At 50.0% G+C, this 27,124-nt stretch overlaps 4 protein-coding genes across 15 annotated transcripts; 2 read left to right on the top strand and 2 right to left on the bottom strand.

The window, feature by feature from the left end:
* Window positions 1-126: 126 nt before the first annotated feature.
* Window positions 127-2,869, top strand: LOC105474173 (ORMDL sphingolipid biosynthesis regulator 2). Its single transcript, XM_011728660.3, has 4 exons — window positions 127-274; window positions 1,160-1,334; window positions 1,503-1,654; window positions 2,426-2,869. The coding sequence occupies exons 2-4, from the start codon at window positions 1,161-1,163 to the stop codon at window positions 2,559-2,561; spliced, it is 462 nt and encodes a 153-aa protein (XP_011726962.1). The 5' UTR covers window positions 127-274; window position 1,160; the 3' UTR covers window positions 2,562-2,869.
* A 274-nt stretch (window positions 2,870-3,143) lies between these two features.
* LOC105474174 (DnaJ heat shock protein family (Hsp40) member C14) lies at window positions 3,144-12,943 on the bottom strand. 5 transcript variants are annotated; one of them, XM_071071622.1, is made up of 8 exons: window positions 12,464-12,943; window positions 11,280-11,786; window positions 9,385-10,853; window positions 5,567-5,673; window positions 5,235-5,354; window positions 4,734-4,894; window positions 4,535-4,637; window positions 3,144-4,351 (listed from the first exon to the last, which is right to left on the bottom strand). In XM_071071622.1, the coding sequence occupies exons 3-8, from the start codon at window positions 10,795-10,797 to the stop codon at window positions 4,141-4,143; spliced, it is 2,115 nt and encodes a 704-aa protein (XP_070927723.1). In that variant the 5' UTR covers window positions 10,798-10,853; window positions 11,280-11,786; window positions 12,464-12,943; the 3' UTR covers window positions 3,144-4,140. The 5 variants fall into 5 exon arrangements, with proteins under 5 accessions (XP_070927723.1, XP_070927722.1, XP_011726963.1 ...); XM_071071621.1 differs by having other exon boundaries at window positions 11,639-11,786; XM_011728661.3 differs by having other exon boundaries at window positions 11,639-11,786; window positions 12,838-12,941.
* A 19-nt stretch (window positions 12,944-12,962) lies between these two features.
* Window positions 12,963-18,666, top strand: LOC105474175 (uncharacterized). Of its 7 annotated transcripts, XM_071071625.1 has the most exons (6): window positions 12,963-13,490; window positions 14,362-14,617; window positions 15,242-15,311; window positions 15,741-15,835; window positions 17,167-17,536; window positions 18,415-18,534. In XM_071071625.1, exons 1-5 carry the CDS (start codon window positions 13,383-13,385, stop codon window positions 17,250-17,252), a joined length of 615 nt encoding a protein of 204 aa, XP_070927726.1. In that variant the 5' UTR covers window positions 12,963-13,382; the 3' UTR covers window positions 17,253-17,536; window positions 18,415-18,534. The 7 variants fall into 7 exon arrangements, with proteins under 7 accessions (XP_070927726.1, XP_070927728.1, XP_070927727.1 ...); XM_071071627.1 differs by lacking the exon at window positions 15,242-15,311; XM_071071626.1 differs by lacking the exon at window positions 15,741-15,835.
* Window positions 18,667-18,712: 46 nt separating this feature from the next.
* On the bottom strand, window positions 18,713-25,263 carry LOC105474176 (matrix metallopeptidase 19). Of its 2 annotated transcripts, none has more exons than XR_982695.3 (9): window positions 25,030-25,263; window positions 24,648-24,733; window positions 23,276-23,406; window positions 22,846-23,061; window positions 21,757-22,002; window positions 20,754-20,988; window positions 20,096-20,260; window positions 19,811-19,938; window positions 18,713-19,637 (listed from the first exon to the last, which is right to left on the bottom strand). XR_982695.3 is itself a non-coding variant. In XM_011728665.3 (9 exons), the coding sequence occupies exons 1-9, from the start codon at window positions 25,114-25,116 to the stop codon at window positions 19,299-19,301; spliced, it is 1,527 nt and encodes a 508-aa protein (XP_011726967.2). In that variant the 5' UTR covers window positions 25,117-25,259; the 3' UTR covers window positions 18,713-19,298. The 2 variants fall into 2 exon arrangements, 1 of the variants encoding a protein (XP_011726967.2); XM_011728665.3 differs by having other exon boundaries at window positions 20,860-20,988; window positions 25,030-25,259.
* Between the last annotated feature and the right edge of the window lie 1,861 nt (window positions 25,264-27,124).

The raw sequence follows: 27,124 nt of genomic DNA, 5'->3' as shown, positions 1-27,124 counted from the left end.
CAATAGCTGACGTCGTTCTCACTTCTCTAGGCAGCTTTCCCCACCTCTTTCAAAAGGTGGAACAGGGAAAGGGGCGGGCACTGTATCTTGCGAACGACAGAAATGGCAACCAACTGTGCATCTGCATTACAGATCACCAACCAATGGGTGGTGGCAGGGCTGATTGTGTTCCTCCAATAGGAAAGGGGCAGACGGGGAGGCGTTACTTCCTGGAGACTTCAGGTGTGGTAGCCGGCGCTGCGCCCATAGCCGGGACGGGGATCTGAGCTGGCAGGTAGGGGCTGCAAAGACCGTAAGGGTTGCTGAGGAAAAATGGTGGGAGAGGAAAGGGGCGCCGAGGAAGCAGTGACCTAAATATTGAGAGGGGAGCGCTGAAGGGAGCCCTGAAAATACCGACGAACGTGAGGAGGAAGCTGGGAGGGGCATGGGGCGGGCTTAAGGAACTGGCGGTGGGGCTGGGGCGGGCAACAGCCGCTTCCTAACCAGACATCATCAGCTTAAGAGCTACCACAATTTTAAAGAACCGAGTTCAGATAATCACTGCCGCCCCTGGAGTCAGAGCCAAGGCTCCATCTCTCCAGGCGTTGAGCTCAGGTCCCTTCCGAACCCAGTCCAGAAGCCGTGGGCAAGTTGTTGTCGTGCCTCCCGCTTGAGAGAAGTAATGGGGATGCTGACTGCTTACATGCCACGGAGGTGTGAGAGAGGGTGGACAAGCCCCAGAGAACAAAGTGGGGACCAGAGTGAGCTTTACTCTGTCATCCCTTCTTAGTGGTTCTTTGATGATTCCATGACTTTCTCCTGGAATACTGGGTGTGCGTGACCTCTTTATGGTTATTAACTTCTTCAGGAAAGTCAGATACTCCTATTTCCCTCGCTCACTGAAGGGAGTGCCCCAAGTCTACGTACACCGTCATGTTACAGTTGAAGTGTAAAGATCAGAGCAAAAATGACTGTGTCTGTAAAATGTAGTGAGGACTCTTCTTGTCTTTTAAAGTTTTCCCCAAGTTTTCAGTTTTTATTTTCTGCGTGATGGGTAAGTTCTTCATTCCCAATAGAGTTCAGGGAATTGGGGCTATCTGAGAGACAACTGGGAGAAAGCTCAAAGAGGGGTTGAGAAAAAACTGAGTTGGACTCCTGCCTGATCCCCCATTATGGCCAGGATGAATGTGGGGGTGGCGCACAGCGAAGTAAACCCCAACACTCGAGTGATGAATAGCCGAGGCATCTGGCTGGCCTACATCATCTTGGTAGGACTGCTGCATGTGGTTCTACTCAGCATCCCCTTCTTCAGCATTCCTGTTGTCTGGACCTTGACCAACGTCATCCATAACCTGGTGAGCACTAAACCGCGGCCTTGTACCCACCCCAGCGTTTCCCGACCAAAAGCAAAATAAAATCACCAATTGTTTGGGGATTGATGTGTTCCTTTTGGGATCTTAACATAATTCTTTGACTGAAGAACTACTCTCTGCCCCTCACACTGCCACCTTCCCTGTTCCCAGGCTATGTATGTCTTCCTTCATACGGTGAAAGGGACACCCTTTGAGACTCCTGACCAAGGAAAGGCTCGGCTACTGACACACTGGGAGCAAATGGACTATGGGCTCCAGTTTACCTCTTCCCGCAAGTTCCTCAGCATCTCTCCTATTGTGCTGTGAGTCTATGGGGGAAATGAGGATATGCTGGGTTAGAAAGAGCTCCAAGAGCCAGGGAGAAAGGCCCATAGGGAAGCTGTTAAAAAACAGACTACCCATCTAAAAGCCTTTGAAGATATTAAGGTATACTAGTTCTAAGTCTACAGAGAGCAGTAAAATGTAGAAGTCAATGCTGTAATCAAGCATTCCTTGCTGCCTCCTTGGTAGTAAGGAAATGAAAGGACTTAGAAAAGATAAGTGCCAAATAAAACCAAATGATTTTACACTGCCAAAATAAGTAAATCAAGGCAGAACTGATAGTAATCTTCAAAAACACTGTAGGGAGTGGAAGCAAAGAGGACCCTTAACAGTCATACAGACAAATAGCTTCAGCCGTCATTTGCCATGTCATTAGCAATTAACAGATACTGACTTATAGTCTCCAGTTAAAGGTGCTATCTCCTGAACCCCAAAGTAAATGCTGTTGATATAGCTGGAATAGTTTTAGATAATCTAGAACAGTAAATATACAGTAAAACTGGTCATTTAAAATAGAAGAGAAAGAGCAGGGCACTGTGGTGCATGCCTGGAGTCCCAGCTGCCTGGGAGGCTATGGCAGAAGGATTGTTTGAGCCCAGGAATTTGAGGTTGTACCACACGTATCACACCTGTGAATAGCCACTGCACTGCAACCTGGGAAACATAGTGAGAACTGTCTCTTTAAAAAAAAAAAAAAAAGAATATGGATAGGGAAGGCCAACCTCACTCACCCTATTTTTTTCTCTCCCCAGCTATCTCCTGGCCAGCTTCTATACCAAGTATGATGCTGCTCACTTCCTCATCAACACAGCCTCATTGCTCAGTGTACTGCTGCCGAAGTTGCCCCAGTTCCATGGGGTTCGTGTCTTTGGCATCAACAAATACTGAGGGATGGGTTTTGGGACAGCTCCATGGGCATAGGGAAGGCAGTGAAACAGAGGACTATAAAACATCCTTCTCTTATTCTCCATACTGTCTTCTACACCTTGAAAGTGTGAGAACTATACAACCTTTTCCAGACTCCCAAGAAGAGAAGAGATTGGCAAATGGGGCTCCTGGGCCCAGTCCTGCCAGCGGCAAGTTTCTTTGAATCAGGAAGGCAGGTGAGGTAAGGGCCAAATCACTCTCCTCCATAGCAGGAAGCCATTTGGGCAGCTTGTTCAGTGATTACATCTTTCCATATCTTCTACACCTACCACCTTTTTTGCTGTGTATTTTTCTTATAATAATTTTTTCCAGCTATAGCTGCAGTTTAATCAGCAGGAAGGGCAGAGAGCTGTCCTCATAAGGCTGGGGGTAGGAAGATGGAATACTGACCTAATGTATAAAACTTAAAACAATTCTCTAGTCCCCTCTCCTTTGGTCCAGTAGGAGGTGCCCTTCACTCTAAGCTTAACACTTCTTGGGAAGGGATTCTCAAATGAGAAAAAGGGCTCCAGTTATATGGGCAAAAAAGAGGGAAGATACAGGTTACCAGTTATACATTTATAGAAAGATAATCCCCTGGCTTTAAATAGGTATGTACATACAAATATGAACAAACTTAAAAAAAAAAATACAAACCCTTGAATCACATGGGGGCTTCTGGGAACCCCTGCATCCTTCCCCCTCACCCAAGGGCAGTGGGCATGAATCTACTTTTTAAAAATGATTAATTTTGGCCATCCTTGCAGAAAAGAGCCTAAAATTGGGTGATTTACCCACAAAGTGAAAGTCGAGGGAAAATTCAGTTTCCACTCTCTGAACTCTATGCAGTAATCTCCTATCATTAGGGCTACATGCTTTCTTGTTCTGTCTTTTAAATATTATATCGGGGTAAAGGAGAGGGCTCCTCCTGAAATGGTTCAAGAAAGAAGACAGACTTGTGGCTTTAAAAGGGTGGGAAAAAGTGTCATCTGCCCTAAAAGCAAATGACAAGACAAAGGCATACAGACCCCAGGGAAATACCCAGTTCCCACACCTAAAGGGATATACTGTCCAGCCCAGGTCCAGGCCCTAGGTTCTTTACTCTAGCTACCCCCTATTTCTTTGGTATTGTCAAAAGACAAGATTCAGGCCGGGCGCGGTGGCTCATGCCTGTAATCCAGCACTTTGGAAGGCCAAGACGGGTGGATCACCTGAGCTCAGGAGTTTGAGACCAGCCTGGGCAACATGGTGAAACCCCGTCTCTACTAAAAATACAAAAAAGAATTAGTTGGGCCAGGTGTGGTGGTGTGTGCCTGTAATCCCAGCTACTCAGGAGGCTGAGATGGGAGAATTGCTTGAACCCAGGAGACAGAGGTTGCAGTAAGCCGAGATTACACCACTGCACTCCAGCTGGGCAATAGAGCGAGACTCCGTCTCTCAAAAAAAAAAAACAAAAGATTCAGTTCCTAGGTGTTGGGGGAGGAGGGATAAATCAAACTCCATCCTGTGCTGTACACAGCCCTTTTGACTCCCTGACATTGTTTTGAGGAAAGAAGGGGCGTCAACGTTGGAAGGGCCTCCTCACTTTCTTCCGCCGCTTCGGTTTGGCTTCTCCCTTGGGTACTGTGCTGTTGGGCTTAGAAGCTGCAGTGGCACCAGGGGCAGGCTGAGGAGCTGCAAAGAAGTTCCCATTGGGCATCTGCCCTGGGGGTACTTGAAAGATCCGACTTAAGAAATCCTGAAGATCAGCAGGAGGGGCATCTGGGGTGGCTCTGAGATAAAACAGAAATAAGGCAAGAGATGTTAGAGTTATATGGTTACCTAAAGTTAGATATACTTACCAGTTCCCAAACTTCCTAGAAAATAAGGCCCCTGAGTGTCCTAAAAAGCAGGTCATCTGAAACCATATTCAAAACTGAAATAGTGGGTAGATTATTGACAGAAATACCACCTACCTCTGCCGCCCTCTGGTGCCTGGAATCCGAGAACCAAATGAGATGTGATAGGGGACTCTGTGGGTATCTGGGGAGATACCTACACGCTGGCATCCAGCCCACTCTGTAAACATGAGAAATAATTAGCCAAAACATTGCAGTTTAGAGCACATAAAAGATCAGGAAGTATGAGCCTGTATTTCTAGAGGACAGAGAGTACCTGTGATGTCATACACCTTTCCATCCATCAGTGCAAAGTAGGTGATCTTGAGGCCCAACATGCTTGACTCTGCCCAAAAGTCCCCTTCCTCAGCAGGATGCAGTCTATTACACTCAGCACAGTATCTGGCACTCTTAGGTTCCCGGTCCATTTCAAACCTCCTGCAACCAACAAAAGGATAGTTCTTTAATAATTTGTCAAGCCTACTTAGGGCATTACTAGTAGTCTTACCATTATTCACAAATAGGGCTGAAACATCTAAAATTACCCCCACTTAGATATTTCATATGCCTTCAATGTTCTATCTTAAAAGCTAATTTTTCTTAGTGCTAATTAAAATAGTCAATCTCTTGACAATATGACAAAGGTAGAAACTTAAGGGTCTTTTTACTAATTATGAGATACAGATGTAACTCATAATTACCAATACTCACGAGGAAGATCTTTGGTTACCTAATCCCTGAGCTGTGATTGTCCCATCCCTCTCCTTCTATTTCATACCTATGCTTTCCTTGGCATCGGCTACACATCATAGTATTCATTGCCTCCTTGAGGTCATCTTGCAGCTTGGACAGAAACTCATTTACTGACCGGCTCAGCTCATTCTCTGCCATTCGTTTCCTAAGAGAAGAAACACTTTGTAAGTCAGAAGGTATTGAGGGAGGGACAAAGGGAGACACATCAATTGGCCTCTTGAGGCCCCTGTCTAGCGAGAAAGACAAGTGACTTTAGTTCTCTCCACCTCAACGAGCCTCCACCCCCAAGTCCAGATGCCTCTCCTATTGAGGATTTTTCATTTACCATTATCTGATGATTTCCCATCTCCAACTTACATCTCATATTCCTTTCGCTTTTCAGCATTGCTGACAATGTCCCAAGCTGCTCGCAAAACCTTGAAGGCCTCCTCAGCCCGGGGATGATGATTTTTGTCAGGATGAACCTACCAAGACAGATTTCATTACAAATCCATTCCAACCCTCTCCCCACCTTGAGTTTATTCTCATATCAAAGGGCTCTCTTTCATCACCCTTTTGAAGAGTCAGCGTAGCTTAATGATTAATTGCTCTGGCTCTGCAGATCTGGTTCAATTCACGGCTCTGTTAATTAGCTATATTACCTTGAATATCTATCTTTTTTTTGAGACAAAGTCTCACTCTGTCGCCCAGGCTAGAGTGCAGTGGCACGATCTCAGCTCACTGTAACCTCCGCCTCCCAGGTTCTAGCAATTATCCTGCCTCAGCCTCTCTAGTAGGTGGGATTACAGGCATGTGCCACCACACTCGGCTAATTTTTTTGTATTTTTAGTGGAGACAGGGTTTCATCTAGTTGGACAGTCTGGTCTTGAACTCCTAACCTCAAGTGATCTGCGTACCTCAGCCTCCCAAAGTGCTGGGATTACAGGCGTGGGCCACCGCACCCAGCCTGAATATATATATCATGGATTGCTGGGGGGATTAGATAAGAATATATATGAAGTATGTAGTAAAGAATCAGGCACTACAGTGGATTCATCATCCCAGTTTGCCTGAGACTTTCCCAGTTTTAGCACTGAAAAGTCCCATGCCTCTAGAAACTCCTCAATCCCAGATGAATTGGGACAGTTGGTCTCTGGCACACACATATATCAGTCATAAAATAAGAGTTCCAAAGATGTTACATCTTGAAACTCATTCTTTTTTAACTAGAAAATTCTCATATCCAAAACTTCCTACAGTGATCTACCTTTCAGTCTCAGAAATGAAATAGTGTATCATGGTCTCAGAGGCTTTTTATATACTTTCAGCCTTCTCTCCAAGACAAATAATATCCTCTCTTCCTACAGCTTCCTAATTGTATGCATCCCCATTCCCCAAAAAGATAAAGCTAGTCTCCTGCCTGATGCCAAATAACTAAAATGCTGTTAAATTTCCCACATTCCCAAGCTAATTGAACAGCCTTTTAGTCATGTTCACACTAGGGCTTAGTGGCAGTGAGAGGTTCAGTAAAAGCCCAGAGACACTCTGGTCCAGGACAAGAGAGATCTTTGGGGTATAGGGATAGATGTTTTGAGGGTAGGGGAACTTAACTACATCTCTACTCCAAGAGAAATTGAAAAATGAGAATTTTTGTTAAGAATAATACTCTCCAAAACAGGATGTCTACTAAAAGAAGGTAAGAAAAGAGCTCTACTACTAGTAGAATTAGTAACAATGAGAGTAAACAATTGTTACCCACTCTAAAAATTGAGTAAACAATTGTTACCCACTCTAAAAATAGAGCAGAGGCCAAGCGCAGTGGCTCAAGCCTGTAATCCCAGCATTCTGGGAGGCCGAGGCAGGTGGATTGCTTGAGTCCAGGAGTTCGAGATCAGGCTAGGCAACATAGCGAGACCCCCATCTCTACTAAAAATAAAAATAGCCGGGTGTGGTGGTGCACAACTGTAGTTCCAGCTACTCGGGAAGCTGAGGTGGAAGAATCACCTGAGCTTGGTGGGGGTCAAGGCTGCAGTGAGCTGAGATCCTGCCACTGTACTCCAGCCTGGGGAACTGGAGTGAGACCCTGTCTCAAAAAAAAAAAATATATATATACCAAGCTACCTACTAAGGGGCATACATTTCCCACCAAATTAATTCAGTCCTTTGGTAAGTTATAGGTGTGGTGGTTTACTGTACCTTTAATCATTAATGAAAACTTTAGTTGCCCATTCCTTTTTGGTGTCATGCAGCCATTGAGGTAATTTGCACACTGTGATGTTTTACCAGTCCAGCTCCATACACTCCAGTGTAAGTAGGCCTCCAATTTACACACCTTACTTACATTCATAATATAGTTTTATTTGTACAGAAATAGCAGTAACAATCCGGTATCTAATATCAATCTAATATCTACTTCTAATACAATTTGATAGCATGCTTATATTAAACCATTTCCCTCAGTCATAAGTTGCAACACAACTCCCATCTGCACACCCTCTTTTTTTTTCTTTTCTTTTTTTTTGAGACAAGGTCTTGCTCTGTCGCCCAGGCTGAAGTACAGTGGCACGATCTCAGCTCACTGCAAGCTCCCCCTCCGGGTTCATGCCATTTTCCTGCCTCAGCCTCCCGAGTAGCTGGGACTACAGGCGCCCGCCACCACGCCCAGCTAATTTTTTTGTATTTTTAATAGAGATGGGGTTTCACCATGTTAGCCAGAATGGTCTCGATCTCCTAACCTCGTGATTCACCCACCTCAGCCTCCCAAAGTGCTGGGATTACAGGCGTGAGCCACCGCGCCCGGCCCTGCACGCCCTCTTATCAATAAAAGCAACCATATTTTCATGTATGACGTACATATGCATACACTTCCATTTTCTTTCCCTCTCCTATTCTGAGTTGCTGACCCTGAAACAGCCTGTTTTCTCCTACCTGGTGCTAAAATACTTACATGCACTCCCTGACCCTCCCACACTAGGTCCATATTTGCTTCTCTGGGAGAAATAGTTGGGTTGCCCCACGTTTTAAAAAAAAAAAAAAAAAAAAACTCATTTGTTCAGGGAAGAGCAACTGAGGTGTTCTCTGAACAGGTCTTTTTCCCATTCTAGTTAGAGGGACTTCACCTAGATATTCCAGGTGAATGAGTGCTACATTGCCTAATATACCAGGTTCAAAAAATATATCTCATGACAAGAAACAAAATGGAGGGAAGATCAGATCCCATCGTAGAGGGGAAAATATCTTTTTTTTTTTTTTCACATGGTCTGGCTTTGTTGCCCAGACTGTAGGTACATGATCCTGGCTCACTGCAGCCTCGACCTCTTGGGCTCAACTGATCCTCCCACCTCAGCCTCCTTAGTAGCTGGGACTACAGGCATGCGCCACCAAGCCTGGCCTCCCAAAGTGCTGAGATCACAGGTGTGAGCCACTACACCTGGCCCAAAAAGTCTTTATGACACCTTCCTAAGAATATGTTAACCGGCCGGGTACAGTGGCTCACACCTGTAATCCCAGCACCTTGGGAGGTCGAGGCAGGCGGATCACAAGGTCAGGAGATCGAGACCATCTTGGCTAACATGGTGAAACCCCGTCTCTACTAAAAATACAAAAAATTAGCCGGGCATGGTGGTGGGCGCCTGTAGTCCCAGCTACTCGGGAGGCTGAGGCAGAAGAATGGCGTCAACCCGGGAGGCGGAGTTTGCAGTGAGCCAAGATCGTGCCACTGCACTCCAGCCTAAGAGATAGAGTGAGACTCCTTGTCAAAAAAAAAAAAGTTAATCTTCACCTACCCGTTAACTTTCTACTCTGCCTTCCCTTTATTCCACTCTCCCTAAAACTGGAATAGAAAATATAGGAACAGGCCAGGAGCCGTGGCTCACACTTGTAATCTCAGCACTTTGGGAGGCTGAGGCGGATGGATCATGAGATCAGGAGTTCGAGACCAGCATGGTGAAACCCAGTCTTTACTAAAAATACAAAAAAAATTAGCCAGGCATGGTGGTGCGCACCTGTAATCCCAGCTACTCATGAGGCTAAGGCAGGAGAATCGCTTGAACCCAGGAGGCGGAGGTTGCAGTGAGCTGAGATTGTGCCACTGCACTCCAGCCTGAGTGACGAGGCAAGACTACATCTCAAAAAAAAAGAAAAGAAAAGAAAATATGGGAACAAAAGAGAGGAACAGGAAACAGAAGGGTACTCACCATCACTGCCAGCTGTCTATAGGCCTTCTTCAGTTCAACATCTGATGCTGTGGCCTCAACCCCCAGTACGTGGAAAGGGTTTAGCTCATCCTCAGGAACCCCAGTCATGGTCAAGAGTCGAGCCACTTCCTCTTCAGGCTGGCAGTAGCGCCCACTAGCTACAGGTGCATTCCCCTGCCTATTAGTATTCTGCTTGACCCAAGGCAACTCCAGCCAGCCCCACTGAACTATTCTTACCAGCCGCTGCCATGGCCTGCTATCTCTCAGCAGAGTCAAGCAACGCTGCAAGGCTGGGGAATCCAGCCAAGAGAAGAGCCAGGTGGCCTTATCCCTCCAGCCTAACCGGTCACCTAGTCCCACCAGAAACCGCCATCCCAACTGTAGAAAGCCCAAAAAGACGGCCAGAGCCAGGAGCAGCAAAGCACCCAGCAGCTTAAGAAAACGGGTAAACAATCCTACTCCACAGTAAAATCCCTGGCTTAGAAACTGAAACATGACCTGGGCCCAGCCCCCCAGCCGCCCAGTCCAGACTCCCATCCAAACTCGAAAAAGGTCCAAATCACTGCTTTTCAGCTGCCTGCATGCATAGATGAGATGGCCACAAGTTTCTACGTACTCTCCCACCAATACCAGCAGTTCAATCAGCCACCAAAAGCCTGCCTGTCCAAGTTGACACAGTTCCTCAGCTCCCCACAATCCCAGGCCTCTGCGCTTATCTGCCTGACTTCGTTTCCGGCCCAGCCGATGTCGACCAGGGGACCTGGGATCCCTTCGTCCACCCTCCCGAGTATCCTCCTTGGTTGGAAATCGGTGCCGCTGTCTCCGGGATGCGGGTTTCTTTCCGCCGGACACACGTGAAAAATCACTGGGGAACTTAAGAGATTCTTCATCATCATATTCCTCTTCCAACTCTTCATCTTCCCCCAAGGCTGGAGAGGTACAGTGGTGGCAAAAGTTGCTAGAAGAGCCATTTTCTCCCTCAGAGTAAGGCCCTTCTGGAATTCCAGGTGTTCCCTGGCAGTTGCAAGCAGATGGAATGGAAAGAAAAGAAGGGTTCCCATCCTCCTGGTACCCCGCCTCATCTTCTTTTGAGAGTTCCTGGTCCACTCCTGACTCTTCTTCTGACGATGTCTCACTCTGGTCAGGGTCCTCTGCATCTCTAGGTGGTCCTGGACCCCTTGGGGGGCCATGGCTTGGGTCCAACCAATGGGCTGGGTTTGGGTGCTGTGTGTACTTAGGACCAGAGTGCTCTGTGAAGCAGCGGGTACCATTAGGAGCAGTCCCTGCTGAGTCCCTGAGTCCTGAGAATGAAGGTATTTCAGGGTCCACGGAGGGTCCTAAAGTCCTGAGGGAGGCACCACCACTATGGTGGGCTCCACACAACCCTCTTTCTCCGGGGTGCTTCTGGGCCATGACCCCAGGGCTTCCTGAGGGTCTTAGGTCACAGCCATCATGGTGTGTTCTGATGCCTGTAACAGATGTCAAGGTGGAGACGGTCAAGGATGAGACCAAGAGAGGAATTAAACAATCTTAAGTAGTGGACACATTTAATTCATCCACCTCCCTTGTTTTCCCAAGTTCTTTGGGGGCATTCGCTATTCCTAGCAATAAGCCAAAACTAGACTCACCACAACCCTGCTTGCTCCCTCCCCTCTCCTCCAAATCACCTAAGTTTTTCTTCTTTCCCCAGAAAACTATAACCTTCAATCAGGGAAAAAGGGAGGTACAGTAAAGGGTGTGGTCGGGGGAGGGTGGGTCACTCTTAGGAAAATGGGAAAGGCGGCCGGATAGGGGGCCATAGACTGCCAGTAAAGGGTGGGGGCCGTGCGGCCCTGGAGGAAAATCTGGGGGCGGAGCTTAGGGCTGCCCCTAAGAAAGACTACCAGGGAACCCACCGGCTGTGTAGAAGGGACGAAGGTGGCCGGGCACGGTGGCTCACGCCTATACTCCCAGCACTTTGGGAAGCCGAGGCGGGCGGATCACGAGGTCAGGAGTTGGAGACCAGCCTGACCAATATGGTGAAACTCCGTCTCTATTAAAAATACAAAAATTAGCCAAGCGTGGTGGCGCGCACCTGTAGTCCCAGCTACCCGGGAGGCTGAGACAGAAGAATCGCTTGAACCCGGAAGGTGGAGGTTGCAGTGAGCCGACATCGTTCCACTGTACTCCAGCCTGGGCGACAGAGCGAGACTCCATCTCAAAAACAAGCAAGCAAACAAACAAAAAAAATAAAAACAAAAAAAAACGGACGTACCGAAGAACGGCGGTAACTCCTCCCCCTCGAGCCGCCCGGCCTGGGGCCAGGGTGAGCTACGAGTGCCGCTCTCCCGGCTCCGCCTCCCGCTCACGCTCTGCTTCCGCCTTCCGTCCCCGCCGCCGCCGCCGACCTGGGCCTACTTCCACTTCCGGGGTCACCAGGGAAGAGACGGGAAGGAAAAGAAATAGTGGTTGGCTGAGAGGCGAGCCAGTCCAGCTAGTGCTGCGTCGACTCCAAGGAGGCGGTCCTAAGGAAGTACTGGCTCCGCCATTTAAAGACCCCTGCCTCCGCGTGTGGGAATAGGATTCCCGCAGGTTGCACCGCTGGAAGCAAGGCAAGTGGGCTCTGCACCAATGCCTGCAGAGTAAGGGCAGACTCTCAGGGTTGCTCTGGGTGTATTCCTGGGAGATGGAGGGCAGCCACCGAGCCTCACGTAGTCTGTTTCCCTTGCAGACCAAACCGGGGAGCTCAGAAGAGTCACTGCCCTGATCCCTTCCGTGCTGGCAGCTGCGAGGACAGAGGCCCCTTTGTATCCTGCGGTGCGGAGGTGGAGCAGAGGAGAGGGTGCCCCGGACTGGCCCCCACCCTCGCCCTGCAGCGCTGCCCCTCCTTTCACAGCAACCCACGGCCTCCCCCTCGCTTGACCCAGCTGGCGAGCTGCCCCTTATACCTGGATCCTCCCCTTGGGACGCAGCTCCCCTGGCCCGATCACCGAGCGGTGCCTAGGAACTGGGAGCGTAACTCAGCTCGGCTCAGAACCTTACCCGAGAGCCAAAGAATACTGAACTCATCTACATGCTGCTTGACATCTTATCTGCATACCAAGCTATTTGGTGGACGTCCACATGCGCCCCCGACTCCCGTTCCGTCGGTGCCCTCCTCTGCACACGGCTCTAGCCTTATACCTCTCCTGTCAGTGCCCCTTCCAGGCCCCGTCTTGATCCGAAAGTTTTTCCACCCATGAACCCCCCGCTGGCTCTCCCAGCCTAGCAAAAGCCCCTTCCCTGGGTCCACGATCCCGACCACCCGGCTCTCCAGAAGACAATACTCCAATTCTCTGGGAAGTGGAAGAAACCAAGCTGGAGCTAGGGGGGCGCTGGGACCCCTATTGGGGCTTTGAGAGCTTCCGCTTGTCATCTCCTAAGTATTCGGAGACCCTTCTCCAAAACTCTTGGGGTGACTCTCAAGACTCTTACCTGCTATATAGTTGGGGGTCTCTGGTCCTGGACTAGAGCAGTAGGCAACCTGGGTCCCCACACACACAGGGGAAAGAGTTGGAGGGGCCTGCCTTGTGATGTCACCCCCCTCCACCCACCGCGGACGCGCGGGCGCGCGCGCGCGCACACACACACACACACACAGACAAACACACACGCCCTGTCCCCTTTCTCTACCCCCCCAGCTAGTTGCATTTAGCTCACAGAGCCTGGGCTGCGACTTGAAAGAGTTTAGGCAGCAACAAACAGTGGCCCTGGGGGTGCCCTCGACCGACAGCCGACCCTTCGGCGTCTAGGACCTCCGAGCGGGGATGCAGCTGGGGGTCTAGGGAAGCACTTCCACCCCCTCCTCCTCAACCCTGGCAGGGTGGTGAGTAGTTAACATCCCCTCCCCAACCCCCATCTTGTTCAGGGTCCCCAGACTTCCAAGCAGATTGAGGAGAGGAGCTCCGAGAGCCAACCCTCCAGCCTGTAAGGACCTTGATATCCAAAGGACAGCTGAAGGAAGTAAAGCGCCTGCATTTATGCCACTTCATTCCCACAGTGCCCGAAATGCCAGCTCCTCCTTGGTGTTCTCCTTTCAGGATCTGAATTCAAATCCCATTGGCAGCCCTGATACCGCTGGGGGAAGGGTAAGGTAGGAAAATTCCCACCAGTATCCTAAGGGGAGGTGCGAGTGGCTACCAGGATGTGAGATGTCTGTGGGCAAAATCCTTGCTTATTCCATGAGGGGCTGTGGGATTAGGACTGTGGCTGGATGCTCCTTCCTCCAACAACTCCATCTCAGCATGAAGCTGAGGCTTTAAAACCCTGACAAACTGTGGGTGTGTCTCATACTTAATTCCTCCTTCCAAACTCTTGGTGTCTGGTTTTTTCCCTCTTTCTGCCCTGTGGCTGGAGGAGCTGTCCAGAGACCCTACCATGACTCTTACTGTCCTGGTCTCCCTCCCTCTCCCCTCTCTATTAACCTCACCCTTCCCAATCTCGTGGGATAGTATTTTTTTTTTTTTTTTTTTTGAGACGGAGTCTGGCTCTGTCGCCCAGGCTGGAGTGCAGTGGCCAGATCTCCGCTCACTGCAAGCTCCGCCTCCCAGGTTCGCGCAATTCTCCTGCCTCAGCCTCCTGTCGTGGGATAGTATTAAGTCCCAATCGCAGATAGGGCAATAATGTCCCTGCACCCCTCCCTCCACACATCCAGGGCTTCCTGTTCCTTCCATCCTCACCCTGAAGAGCTGCAGGGTGGTGGGGGCAGGCAAAGGCTCATTACTTTGTAAGATTTTCATTATTTATAAGATTTCCTTTTACATTTTACTTAAGTGTCCTTGTTTCAGAGAGTGGTAAAGACAGATCCTGCTCCTCTCAATCCAATCCTATAGATTTTTTCAGTTACCTCAACAGGGTCATACTGGCTTCTGAAATGGGTACCATTATTTAAAGTAAATAGAGGTACAGAATCCTCAAGATTTATGGGCACCAAAGTTTCTGTCCCGTGCCCCCCTGCAGGTTTCCCTATCCCCTAAAGACATTCATGGATGGATGAGAGGAGCTGACATCTCCCCCTCTGTGACCACTTTCTCTTTGGCCCTGGAGGAAGTCTTGCCACCCCTGGCTGTGACATCTGACCCCAGGCCCTTTAATCAACAACTCCCAGAGCCTCCAGACCCAAGATGTGTTTTGGAACCCCAGGACAATCCTGAAGTGGCACCTGCCCCGGTGTGTGCCCTTTGCTGCTGCTTTGGAATCATCTACTGCTGCTTCGGTGAGGGCAGGGCCAAGGACCTAGGGGGCCATTACCCGAGACTGTCACCCTCAAGGATGATGCCAACTTTCCTCCTCGCTCCTGAGCCATCTCACCTCCCTGCCAGGGGTTCCTACCTCCAGTGTGACCCATGTTGCTCTGGCTGTATTCCTAGGCCTATGTTGTTGCTCTTGCCAGCTTCTTGTCCATCCTCCATGCCCATGCCTTCTAGCTCTCACTTCTGGCATCTATCATTTGCCCTTCTCTTACCTCCTACCTGAAAACCCCATTCCTAAATTATTCTCTATGTTTCAGGCTTCTTCACTCTTCCCCAAAAACCTGAATCAGCTTGTGCTGATTTTTTCCTATCTGCTATCCCTGAAAGGACAGACCTTCTTTCTATCCTTACTCCCCTGGATGTATCCATCTTACCTCTTGATTTTCCCTCCCATTCCCTCACAGTTCCGGAAACAGTGACCCCCCGACCCTAAGCTACCCCTTTCTGCCCCTGGGCTTGAGGTCTCCTGACATGCTGCTCCTGTCTTCTGCTCCTCTAGTGAGCCATTCCTCTCCCCTGGAATTCATCAGAGTCATCCCCATAGAGCCCCCTTCCTGCCTCTCAATGCCTCCTGCCTCACTTCCCAGGCTACCGCTGCTTCAAGACAGTGATGTTTCTCTCCGGTCTGCTGTCAGGAGCTTCCTACTGTGCCACAAGGTGCGGGTGCTGGAGACACAGCTGAGCCTGGAAATGAGAGTGGGCATTGCTGTGGTCATCACCACAGCACTCTCTACATAGACCACTCCTCTACGGCGTGGTCACCATGCTGGTTCACTGTGTTGGGCTCTTATTAACTGGTCTCCTGCTACGCCTGACCTTGGGTGCTGGAGCCCTGCTCTCCACTGAGCCTATCTACCAACCACCTTCAGCATGGGTGCCAGCTGGGGGGCTGCGGGGGCCGGCGCTGCTGGGAACCCTGCTCACACTTGGGTGGTCACGTCCATTCACAGTTCTGGGCACAGCCCTGCTGGGTTCTGCAGTGTTTGTGGCCTATGCTGACTAATTCCTGGAGGGGCTGGCACTGGGCAGTCAGCTGGGCCAACGCCTGTAGACACTTCCACCCTTGTCTTCTCTCTGCTGATATAGCTGGGTCTTACTGGGGATTTGGCCAGCCTTGGGGGCCCTTGGGGCCCTGGCCCAGTGGAAGCTCATGCCTGGGGAACATGGAGGCCATACCAGTGGTGAGTTAGTGCTGTGGTACAGAAGCAAGGTCATGCCTGAGGAACATGGAGGCCACACCAATGGTGAGTTAGTGCTGTGGTACAGAAGCAGCCAAACTGTGCCTACTTATGTCCCCAGTTCCTAGACTTGAGGAGGGGAAGGGGAGAAATACATTTGAGGAAGGAGAGTGGGGGAGGATGTCCAAGGTGAATGGGGCAGGGCACTGAAAAAAAAGTTGAAGGAGTCAGGGGAAGCAGGAGAGAGTTGCAGAAGGAAAGGAGGATCTCAGGGAAGTCTAGGAGGAAAGAATAGAATTCCAAAGAGTTTCTTTTAGAATAAATGGGGGGCCGGGCGTGGTGGCTCATGCCTGTAATCCCAGAACTTTGGGGGCCAAGGCGGGCGGATCACGAGGTCAGGAGATCGAGACCATCGTGACTAACATGGTGAAACCCTGTGTCTACTAAAAATACAAAAAATAAACTAGCCAGGCGTGGTGGTGGGCGCCTGTAGTCCCAGCTACTCTGGAGGCTGAGGCAGGAAAATGGCTTGAACCCGGGAGGTGGAGCTTGCAGTGAGCCGAGATCACACCAGTACACTCCAGCCTGGGTGACAGAGCAAGAGTCCATTTCAAAAACAAAAAAAGAATAAATGGGGGGAAGATGAGGCTTGAGAGAAACATAACAGGAAGGTCAAATGGGTTTCTTTCGAGTGTATTAGGGTAGGATTCAGGTCTAAAGAGGCCTCCTTGAGTCTGTATTGCCCCCTCCTAAGCAGTGGTCTTTTTTTTTGAGACAGTCTCACTCTGTCACCCAGGCTGGAGTGCAGTGGCATGATCTTGGCTCACTGCAACCTCCGCCTCCTGGATTCAAGTGATTCTCATGCCTTAGCTTCCCGAGTAGCTGGGATTACAGATGTGCACCACCATGCCCGGCTAGTTTTTGTATCTTTAGTAGAGACAGGGTTTCACCATGTTGGCCAGGCTGGCCCTGAACTCCCGACCTCAAGTGATCCACCCACCTCAGCCTCCCAAAGTGCTGGGATTACAAGCGTGAGCCACCGCACCCGGCCAGCAGTGGTCTTAAGCCACCAGCAAAGGCATCTCCAACTCCTTCCGACCCTTTAGCAAAAGGCCAAATGGCACTGGATCCCCTCTGGGGTGGGGCTTTGTGAGGGCAGCTATCGGCACCAGCTCCCTGCCAATACCTGGAGCCCTGCTGACAGTCTCACTCCAGTGAGTGGGGGGCTTGGGGACACCCTGGGCAGATGGAGCAGAGGGCATATGGGGATGGTCAGGGTGGGAGGGGCACTCTGACCCAGGCCCCTCCTTCCTCTCTGCCCTGTGTCCCCCCAGCGTTATTTCCAGAGTCTTCAAGAGTGCCAACTGGGACCAGGACCCCAGGCCACAGCCCCCTACGCCGTCCTGGACCTGGATTCTGACTGTGGTTCCACTGTACCCCTTACCTGAATCTCTGGTTCTAACCAGACCTGAGCCTGGGCTTCCACTTTTGTCCTCACCCCTGTGAGGGCCTGGGAGCACTAGGTGGACAGGGTTTGAGCCACAGGACCTGCACATAAACTTCCCCACCTCTTGGACTTGGGGATAGGATCTGTGCCTCAACCCAGACCAGCCTTGTAGGAATATGTTCCAAGAACAGAGAAGAGTCTTATGGGGAAGGGGGAAGAAGGGAAGTATGAATATTTACCTCCGACCAATAATAGAGGTACCCTGGTCCCCGAAGAAACTGACTACCGAATTCCCTCCAAGCCTTATCCATATAGTCTTTTTTTTTTTGAGACAAGGTCTTGTTCTGTCCAGTGCCGTGGCGTGATCATAGCTCATGACAACCTTGACTTCCCTGGCCCAAGCAAGCCTCTCATTCAGTCTCCCAAGTGGCTGGGACCACAGGCGCCACACACAGCTAATTTTTATTCATTTGTTTTTATTTTTTTTGCAGAGACAGGGTCTCCCTATGTTGCCCAAGCTGGTCTTGAACTCCTGGGCTCAAGTGATCCTCCTGCTTCAGCCTCCCAAAGTGCTAGGATTATAGCCACCATACCTGGTCTTGAAATAGCCTTTTAAATATCCACCTCAGCATGCCTCACAGTGGTAGAAACAAGCGGTTTTTGTTTTGTAGGATCAGGGAGCTTCTAAGGCATTTGATAGCTTTTTGATGGGAAGAAGGGCTCTGAGGAGCTCCAAGATACCCCCACCTCCAGGCACTTCATTAGGGGGTAGTTGGGTTTCTTTGACCTTCCCCCTGGGCCCCATAGGCTTAAACCCCCACCTCCTACCTCAGCTAGGAGCACTATCTTCCATGGTGCTTCCACTTTTCTCCTCAACCTGGGGAAGACCACAGGGCAGTGCCTGCCTCAGGACCTGCCTTCCCCAAAAGCTGGCTTCTTGCTCCAAGGAGAGAGCATTGGCCCACCTGCCAGAGTCTTGCCTTTTGCCCAAAGGAGCCTGGTCTTCAGGGCTGCATAGGAGACAAGTGCTTTCTCTGCTTCTCACTGTGGGTGGCACTAATTTCCTCCTTAACCAGAACTTTGTTCCAGACACTAACCCACTCTAACTCTTCCCCCTCTGACTCTCCTGCCCCAGGTCTGTTCCTGGTTTCCCAGATGCATAAAGGAAGACATATCCCTCCCCTGGGCAGCAAGGCTACAATGGGAGGGAGGGAGAACATGGGAGCATGTGAATAAAATGGCATTACATACTGAACCAGGAGTCCAGCCTCTGCTGTTGGTGCTCTTTTCTTTCTCTGCACCCCAAAACAAAGAGCTAACCATCTTGACAAATCCTCTGTCCCCTAAAGATCTAATGGAGGTACCTGTATCATACAGACTACTGTAAGAGTTATACAACCAGACAGCTAGAGGAAGAGCTATTCAGTCCTCTCTTATGAACATAGTTAGCCTTTATTAAACACAAATGTACCAGACACTGTGCCAGGCACTTCACATACAGTATTTCATTTAGTGCAACAACCCTGCAGGACTGGTCTTAACCTAATGTTGCAAATGGGGAATCTGAGGTTCAACAAGGTTAATTAGCTTGCCCATAACCATAAGCACATAAATGTGATTCTCAAGGATTCCAACGCCCTTGCTCAGTTTAGTGGCCATGCTGTTTTCTTGCATTTTATGTAAGAAGAACAGGACCCAGGCATCTGCCTCCACCATTGACCTCCAGAAAAGAGATGACGCAGTTGGAAGGGCTGTCTAAGACAGACAGGAAATGGAGTTGGGGGCCAAATCTGAGTTAGGGGAGCACTTCTCAGGATTGAAAGAGCACAGGAGAGTGGTGGCTGGAGCTGGAACTGTTAGAGGCCTGAGTTCTACAGTCATGCCCCTGCTACAGCACCTGCAAGGTTCAACTGAGCAGACAGGTATTTCATTCAGGTATTAGGCCTCTGGGAGGGAATGAAAGGGTGGGTGGTAGAGCCTGAGGGCGTAATGTCCAAGATTGTGTCTGTGGGTGAGCAGTCAGTATTCAAATGTGGTATCTGTGGCTGAGAGAGTGGTATCCAAGGTTGTGCCCATACCTGAAGGAGTGGTATCCCCACCTGATGGGGTAGTGTCTACAGTCTGGGGACGACAGTGCATCCAGTTGTGGGCAATATTTCTGGGATAGCCTTTCTCTACTCGAAGCTGCTGGTTGAGGCGCCAGTAGACTTTGCCTTTGAAGAAGAAGACTCGGCCATCTTGCCAACTCGTAGCAGCTGAAGGCTGGTTTGGCACTCCCGTAAACAAACCCTTGATTGGTTTGGGGTAGCTGCTGAAGTCAGTTCGGGCCAGCTCGTCCCACTGCCAGTACCCGGAGCCCTGGATATGGGATGGGTGGGGAGAGGAAGAGGAGAAAGCTTAGGACCCCCAGAGGTCTACCCCCAGCCCAGTGCAGCTGCAGAACATCTCCCTTCAAGCACAAGCTTCGATTCTCAGTATAAGGTAGCCCACCCCTCCTAAGAAGGGATTTGCCCTTGCTTTGAACTTTATACCTTAAAGAGGAACACCTTTTGGTTGAGAGGCCAATAGAAAGCTGCATCCAGGTTAGGTTCTACCCTATTCAGCTTCTTGGGGAAGCCAGGAGACATCTTGAAATTAACGTAGCGCCACACCTTGTCTCCTGAGAGCATGTGAGGAGAGAACAAGTCACCTCTGTCCTCAGGTGATAGCTTTTGGTCTCCTCCGGTCCACCCATTCAGAAACTTCTCATTTCCCTCCCTTTTATAGTTTAAGATTAGGTCCTCCTCAAGTAAGATACTGTAAACTAGCCCCCTTACCCTTAAAGAAGTGAATCCATTGTGTTCGAGGCGAATAGACAGCAGCATCCAGGTTTCCGGGGAGCCCCTCCCAAAGGGCAGGCACTCGGAACAAGGGGCCTGGTCCTGAATCTGATACAGTCCACACGTAGTCCCCCTTGAAAGCATAGGTCGTCCCACGGGGCCCTTAGAGTAATGGTGTGTCAACAAGTCAAAAAGACAGAGGTCAAGTAGACAGAAAATTGGGGGTATCTCAGGCTGACTAACAATTTGCCCTCCCCCTGCAGGCTGATTCTTCAAATAGTCATTCAACTTTGATTCAAGGAGAAAATTAAAGGCAGAGAAAGAGGATCAGAACGCTTTGTTGCTCAGAGCATTTCAGCTTTGGTCTACTCAACAAAACAAAAGTCCTGCAGATAGCTATTCCTCCTTAGGAACCTCAGCCTCCCCTCCAAGTGGCTTCCTAGTTGTCCTTCCAACCAGGTGCAACACCCTCTCTAACAGGCAATCTGGTTAATGTAGTTTTCTCCATCTTGCTGCATTTCCAGATGTGTTCTAGTGGCCCTAGAGGGTGGCAACCTTGGTAAGTGCCTGCCTAAGCCACCTTTAATTTGGCTCTGAACTCTCCCTCCCCATGTCACATGTCTCCTTCCATGGTCATTAATGCCTGGGATCTAACCTCCATTGCTCATGCTGAAGTCCCATGTCACTCCCATATGTCCAGGCCTCAGGATCAGCAGGCTGCCCCCACTGCCTGCCAACAGCCTGGAGGGGAAGGACCTCACCCAGCATCATGGCATCCAGTTCACCACTGCAGGGGTCTGGCATGGGACTGGGTTCTGTGGGCACTGGGGACACAGTGGGCAGCTCTGTCTCTTCTTCTTCCTCATCCTTTATCACTGGACTCTTCTTGCCTACAAGGTAAAGTCATGCTGCTTAGGGAGAGAACTCACAGCACCTGTCCTCCGCACCAGTCTCCTGTAAGTTTTGTCCAGAGGCCCCATACAGAGGGGAGAAGGGAATCCTAGAGCATTGTCATTCGTGGTAGGCAATATTATGTTGGTATCAGTGGAAGACACATTGTAGGTTTGAGAAGCACCAGAAAGGGAGAAGGAGGATTGTTAGAATGTGCATTCTTGCCGGGTGTGGTGGCTCACACCTGTAATCCTAGCACTTTGGAAGGCTGAGGCGGGTGGACTGCCTGAGCTCAGGAATTCAAGACCATCCTGGGCAACATGGTGAAACCCCGTCTCTACTAAAATACAAAAAAAATTAGCTGGGCATGGTGGCGTGCACCTGTAATCCCAGCTACTTGGGAGGCTGAGGCAGGAGAATCGCTTGAACCCGGGAGGCAGAGGTTGCAGTGAGCCAAGATTGTGCCATTGCTTTCCAGCCTGGGTGACAGAGTGAGGCACCATCTCAAAAAAAAAAAGAAGAAGAAGAAGAAGAATGTGCATTCTCCATCCCCAAGCATGGGTGTAAGGAGAGAGAGGCCTGGAAGGTAGATTAGACATAGAAAAGTCAGAGAGAAACTGTTCCTGAAAATGAAGAAGACTGAGTAACTGGGCTGGAAGAAAAGAAAGACACTAAGCTATATCCCTATATGGAGGCTAGACCTGTCTCTTCAAGCCTTGACATGGGAGTCAGACTGACCCTGCCCCTCACTAGGGGAAGGGACTGACCATAGAGAGCCTGGATGCCTGCCACATCATCTGGGTGTAGCTTGAAGTGGGGCTGGTAGCCCTGGTAGACTGGGGCCATGAGGGCCTGGGAATATCGGGAGTGCCCCAGCCCCAGGGCATGGCCCACTTCATGGGCTGCAATGATGCGCAGGTTCACCCCGCGGTAGGTCCCCTCAGTCCAGAACTCGTCTTCGTCGAAGTGCACACTGCCCAGCTCTGGGATGTCGGCATGGGCCAGGACTCTCCCTGGACAAAGGCAAAGGTGAACAGGAAGGAGGTCAGAGCCCGCTAGGCCAGAGCACACCCTGCCTATTATAAACTCTAATTAATGCATGCCCTTAAAATTCCCCCAGCTATGTTCACTGTCTCTTAGATGCTTCTTTCTCTCCTTTCAGATTCCCCTGTCATCACCCAGTTCTCTCAGGAATGCCCATCACTGTCCCTTACCTCCCCAGCCACTCCGTGCTCTCTGACCCAGTCCTCTCTGGCCCATACCTCTAAGGTATGCCTTGAACAGGGGAACTTAAGGGAGAAAAAGAAGCATAGGCAGCCAGGGGTGATGGCTCACACCTGTAATCCCAACATTTTCAGAGGTCAATGCAGGATGATTGCTTGAGTACAGGAGTTTTAGACCAGCCTGGGCAACATAGCAAAACCTCATCTCTACAAAAATTAGCCAGGTGTGGTAGTGTTTTCCTGTAGTCTCTACCTGGGAGGCTGAGGTGGGAGGATCACTTGAGCCTGGGAGGTTGAGGCTGCAGTGAGCCATGACTGTGCCACTGTACTCCAGTCTGGGCAACAGAGTGAGACTCTGTCAAGCAAGCAAGAGAGAGGAAAGAAAGAAGGGAGGGAAGGAGGGAGGGAGAGAAGGAAGGAAGGAAGAAAGGGAGGGAGGGAGGTAAGGAGGGAGGGAGGGAGGCACCATGTAGATGACCAACTGCTCCCCTGCTCCCGTTAGAAGGTAATTAGAGTGTATGGTGCAGGTGGGATAAAGGGCAGCCCAAACATCAAGGTTCCAGAGTCACTGGTTCAAGGAGACAGAGGTAATCTCAGAGGTCTATGAGGTGGGAACTGAGAACTGTTGCCTACCAGGCCCATCAAAAGAATTGGAACAGTACAAGCTTTGGCGGCCATGGAAGGAGAGGCGGATGTCAGCCCCACCAGCCTGCACCTCTCGGAAGGTCAAGGGAGCCACATTGCTCCAGTCCTGGAAGGCTTGACGCAGGGCTGCCCGGGCTGTGTGGGATGGAAGGGTGGAGGGCAGGTTCAAGATGCGGAAAGTCAAGTGCTTCTTTCTCCAGCGGCCTAGTTAATGACCAGAAAACAGATTAGAAATACAGATCCTTCTGCCAACCCCAGAGAGCTCCTCTGGGTTTAGGCATTCAACCCCCAAGACAGGTGATAACCAGGTAATCACCAGGTATTCAACACTGAGCTGGTCCAGACTGTCCTGATGCCACCCATAGTCCAGAATCACAGCACCCCTCCTCTCCCTCCCTTTTCCAGGCTCCGTTCTCACCCAGCAACAGGTATTTAAGGGTCTTCTGGTTGAAGGGATCCTCTAGGCCACAACGAGGCTGCTTCATGCGGGCCCTTGTGGCATCATCCAGCTGACCTGAGACTGGAAGTTCAGATGCTTCCTGAAAAGCTCTGAAGGAGGGAGAGGGATGGGTCTACCAGGACAGGAAAATCTGAAATGACCGGGAGCTGGAGATGATTGCTCTTTGACTTCCTGCTGCCCAAGGTCATGGCCAAGAATAGCACAGAATCCCTGAAGCTGACAGGGTTACTCCAGCCTCCAGTCCTCATAATTTGGACTTTCTACAGAAATGGAGATACTCCAGCTTCATCTCCCCATTTCAGGCTCTTTCATTCGAGTAAGCTGACCCTCAGGTGTAGCCTTCCTCCTCTACTGTAATTTTTCTTTCTTTCTTTCTTTCGTTCTTTCTTTCTTTCTTTCGTTCTTTCTTTCTTTCTTTCTTTCTTTTCTTTCTCTCTCTGTCTCTCTCTCTCTCTTTCTTTCTTTCTCTTTCTCTCTGTCTCTCTCTCTTTCTTTCTTTCTCTCTCTCTTCCTTTCTTTCTCTTTCTTTCTTTTCTTTCTTTTTCTTCTCTCTTTCTCTCTCTTTCTTCCTTTCTTTTTTGGTAGAGATGGGGTCTCACTGTGTTGCCCAGGTTGCTCTCAAACTTCTGGGCTCAAGCAATTCCCCTGCCTGGATCTCCCAAAGTGCTGGGATTACAGGCGTGAGCCACCGTGCCCGGCCCCTCTACTGCAATTTCTAACCTTCTCCTACTCTGTGGAGGTGTCCAGCTCCCCTGCTCTGGAGAGCTTCCCACTAGTGCTCCCACCTGACAGCCTGTCCTCTTTCAACCTCCTCCCCTCCTGGCTGGATACCCCTCCCAGCCCAGCTTGCTCTAGAGCAATTTCATCCATCTACGGACTGTCATAGGGCCTATGGGCTTTTCAAGGCACCTGAACATATCTGAGAGCAGAAAGAAAAACAATCCATTATATCAACATATAAAATTATAAAACAGAAATAAGTACTGAATTAAAGGCCCACAAAAGGTAACAGCATGTCAACAACTCAACTCAGTTTTACATATCATTATACTTTATGTGGGCTATAACTAAATATTAGTATTTGAGATATGATGTGGGTAGAGACTCCAAAGGAGTGCTTAGGGCCTAGGGAGATCCAATGACTGTATTCCTGGTCTGTGAATCCCCATCTCACCCCATGCCCCACCACCATAATAATGATCGCCACCCATCTCTAGATCCCTGCCATGGTTTAGGGTCAGGAGGAGGTGGGCCTAGGGAGAGGAAGGTATGAGAAGGAAGAAGACCTTTAGACCTTAGCCCTAAAGGCATGCACCTCATAGCTTCTCACCTCAGAGCCTCGGAGATATCTTCTGGCTTGAAGTTATTAGATCCTTCTAGAGGCTTCTGTAGGTACCCATACTGCGACAGGTACTCCTGTGATGGGAGTGGAGGTAAGCAGGTTAAAAGGGGGTTAGTCTCAGAGTAAAGTTTCTAAGTGACCTAACAGGTCCCTCAGGAGAGAAGGGGCCAGATATGGAAGCACTAATGCAGAAGCACCTTAGAGAAGGGGCTCAGGTGGAACAAGGGGAGGCAGCAGGAGATGGGCAGGGTAGACCATGGGGCAGAGGGAGCAAGGGAAAGGCAGGCAGACTGGGGGTCAGGAGGGAGGCTTGGATGGGCAGTAACCCCTGTCCCTCCCCTGGCCCAGGTCTCTTTCTTGGGGGACTTACCACGGCCATCTCCTCTGCAAGCCCCAGGACCCGACCTGAGACTGTCATGGGGAGTAGGAAGCCCAGCCACAGCTGCTGCCAGTTCATGGTCCCACCAGACAAGAGCTCCAGAGGTTGTCTGTGCCCTCTGACCTGAGATTTCTGGGAGCCTGGGGGAAGCAATGCTAGGCAGAGGGACTCTTTCCTCCAGTTCTTTTTACTCTCCAGCCTCTGGTCCTCTTTATAACAGCTGAGGGGAATTGTGGGGAGAGGCAGAAGGAGGTGACTCAGCCAAGAGATATGTTGCAATTCACCATTAACACTTGCCCTACCAGAGAGTGGAAGCCAAAGAGAGTTCCCAATCCCTTCCCTCAGAGTCCTCTGCTGGAGATGGAAAAACTTTTCATACTGCCCTAGGGTGAGCATCCGGGCAGGACGAGAACCAGAATCTCTAGAGAGTCTAGAGATAGGGACCATGGACATCCCCTGGAGTTAGACATCGCTGTGCCCCAGGGACCCTGGGCCAGCAAATCACTCCGCCCCTACCTTTGAGTTTCCCTAGGATAAGCTGAGAGGTAGGAAACAGCTGAGGTAGCTTGGGTTTCAGGTGAAGGAGTCAAGGGTGAAGTCCTCAGTTTCTTTGTACCCAAGACCAAGTTGGGAATATAAATGCTCCTGAAACCCACTTATGTCTGCTTTAATAAAAAGCCATTATTTCAAGAATCTGATGAGCTTGGAATATGTGGGTGTAGGTGGGGCTTAACAAGGGCACAAATAAGTAAAGGGCTCAGAGCCTACCCTCAGGGAGCTTACAGATCAGGTGAGGCAAATCGAAACACCTGGGAAGAAGGGAGCCAGCATTCCGGGCCAGCGGTGACTCACCCTAAGGGGCTTGGGGCTGGGGGGAGGTTTGCTGAGAAGGCAGGCTTTGAGATGGGCTTTGAAGGCCAGCTAAGAATTGATGGGGGAAGGCCAGGCATGGTGGCTCACTCTTGTAATCCTAGCACTTTGAAAGGCCAACGCAGGGGGATCACTTGAGATCAAGTTCGAGACCAGCCTGACCAACATGGTGAAACCTTGTTTCTACTGAAAATACAAAAATTAGCCGGGTATGGTAGCGGGTGCCTGTAATCCAAGCTACTCTTGAGGCTGAGGCGGGAGAATCGCTTGAACCCAGGAGGCGGAGGTTGCAGTGAGTTGAAATCGCACCATTGCGCTCCAGCCTGGGCAACAGAGCAAAAACTCCATCTCAAAAAAAAAAAAAAAAAAAGAATTGATAGGGTAAAAGGATACTGAGAGACAGACAGTGCAGGTCTTGAGTAAAAGTGCAGAGCTGAGAGCCTGCTGTACTCAGTAAGTCAGAAGGGTCAGGACTGCTTCATTCACCACTGAATCCCGAGTGCCTGTCCCAGGCCATCTCCATGCTTTCGAGGCCCTACTTAATAAATCACTGTCAAAGAATGACAGGGTGGGAAAGTGGTTGGGAGACAGAATTTGGAGGGGGCCTTAAATGCTATGCAAGGAAAAGAAGAAAAACTTACATTTTAAAATACCGGCTGGGCGCGATGGCTCACACCTGTAATCCCAGCACTTTTGGGGGCTGAGGTGGGCGGATCACGAGGTCAGGAGTTTCAGACCAGCCCGGCCAACATAGCAAAATCTTGTCTCTACTAAAATACCAAAAATTAGCCGGGTGTGATGGCATGCGCCTGTAATCCCAGTTACTGTGGAGGCTGAGGCAGAAGAATTGCTTAAACCCAGGGGGCGGAGGTTGCAGTGAGCCAAGATCGTACCACTGCACTCCAGCCCAGGCAACAGAGCAAGACTCTGTCTTGGAAAAAAATAAAATTAAATTAAAATAAATAAAAATATGGCCGGGCGCAGTGGGTCATGCTTGTAATCCCGGCACTTTGGAAGGCCAAGGTAGGCAGATCACAAGGTCAGGAGTTCGAGACCATCCTGGTCAACATGGTGAAACCCTGTCTCTACTAAAATAAAAAAATTAGCCCAGTGTGGTGGCATGCACCTATAGTCCCAGCTACTTGAGAGGCTGAGGCAGGAGAATTGGTTAAACTGGGGAGGCGGAGATTGCAGTGAGCTGAGATCATGCCACTGG

This window comes from Macaca nemestrina, chromosome 10, assembly GCF_043159975.1.
Source record: "Macaca nemestrina isolate mMacNem1 chromosome 10, mMacNem.hap1, whole genome shotgun sequence".
In the NCBI taxonomy this organism is placed as follows: Eukaryota; Metazoa; Chordata; class Mammalia; order Primates; family Cercopithecidae; genus Macaca; species Macaca nemestrina.
Note: the sequence above shows the minus strand (reverse complement) of the source record. Positions and strands in the feature narration are given on the sequence as shown.

What these genes read in the sequence shown, in the direction of transcription:
- LOC105474173 (XM_011728660.3), top strand. Translation starts at nt 1,161, where the DNA reads ATGAATGTGGGGGTGGCGCACAGCGAAGTAAACCCCAACACTCGAGTG. An exon ending in CCAACGTCATCCATAACCTG is followed by an intron (nt 1,335 to 1,502) that starts GTGAGCACTAAA and finishes CCCTGTTCCCAG; the next exon opens with GCTATGTATGTCTTCCTTCA. An exon ending in AGCATCTCTCCTATTGTGCT is followed by an intron (nt 1,655 to 2,425) that starts GTGAGTCTATGG and finishes TTCTCTCCCCAG; the next exon opens with CTATCTCCTGGCCAGCTTCT.
- LOC105474174 (XM_071071622.1), bottom strand. Translation starts at nt 10,797, where the DNA reads ATGGCCCAGAAGCACCCCGGAGAAAGAGGGTTGTGTGGAGCCCACCAT. An exon ending in CGATGCCAAGGAAAGCATAG is followed by an intron (nt 4,895 to 5,234) that starts GTATGAAATAGA and finishes TGTTGGTTGCAG; the next exon opens with GAGGTTTGAAATGGACCGGG. An exon ending in GGCACCAGAGGGCGGCAGAG is followed by an intron (nt 4,352 to 4,534) that starts GTAGGTGGTATT and finishes GTTTTATCTCAG; the next exon opens with AGCCACCCCAGATGCCCCTC.
- LOC105474175 (XM_071071623.1), top strand. Translation starts at nt 13,383, where the DNA reads ATGCCACTTCATTCCCACAGTGCCCGAAATGCCAGCTCCTCCTTGGTG. An exon ending in CTGATACCGCTGGGGGAAGG is followed by an intron (nt 13,491 to 14,361) that starts GTAAGGTAGGAA and finishes GCCCCCCTGCAG; the next exon opens with GTTTCCCTATCCCCTAAAGA. An exon ending in ACATGGAGGCCATACCAGTG is followed by an intron (nt 15,836 to 18,414) that starts GTGAGTTAGTGC and finishes CTCCTGCCCCAG; the next exon opens with GTCTGTTCCTGGTTTCCCAG.
- LOC105474176 (XM_011728665.3), bottom strand. Translation starts at nt 25,116, where the DNA reads ATGAACTGGCAGCAGCTGTGGCTGGGCTTCCTACTCCCCATGACAGTC. An exon ending in CCTTAAATACCTGTTGCTGG is followed by an intron (nt 23,062 to 23,275) that starts GTGAGAACGGAG and finishes GTCATTAACTAG; the next exon opens with GCCGCTGGAGAAAGAAGCAC. An exon ending in ACTGGATGCCATGATGCTGG is followed by an intron (nt 20,261 to 20,859) that starts GTGAGGTCCTTC and finishes CATTACTCTAAG; the next exon opens with GGCCCCGTGGGACGACCTAT.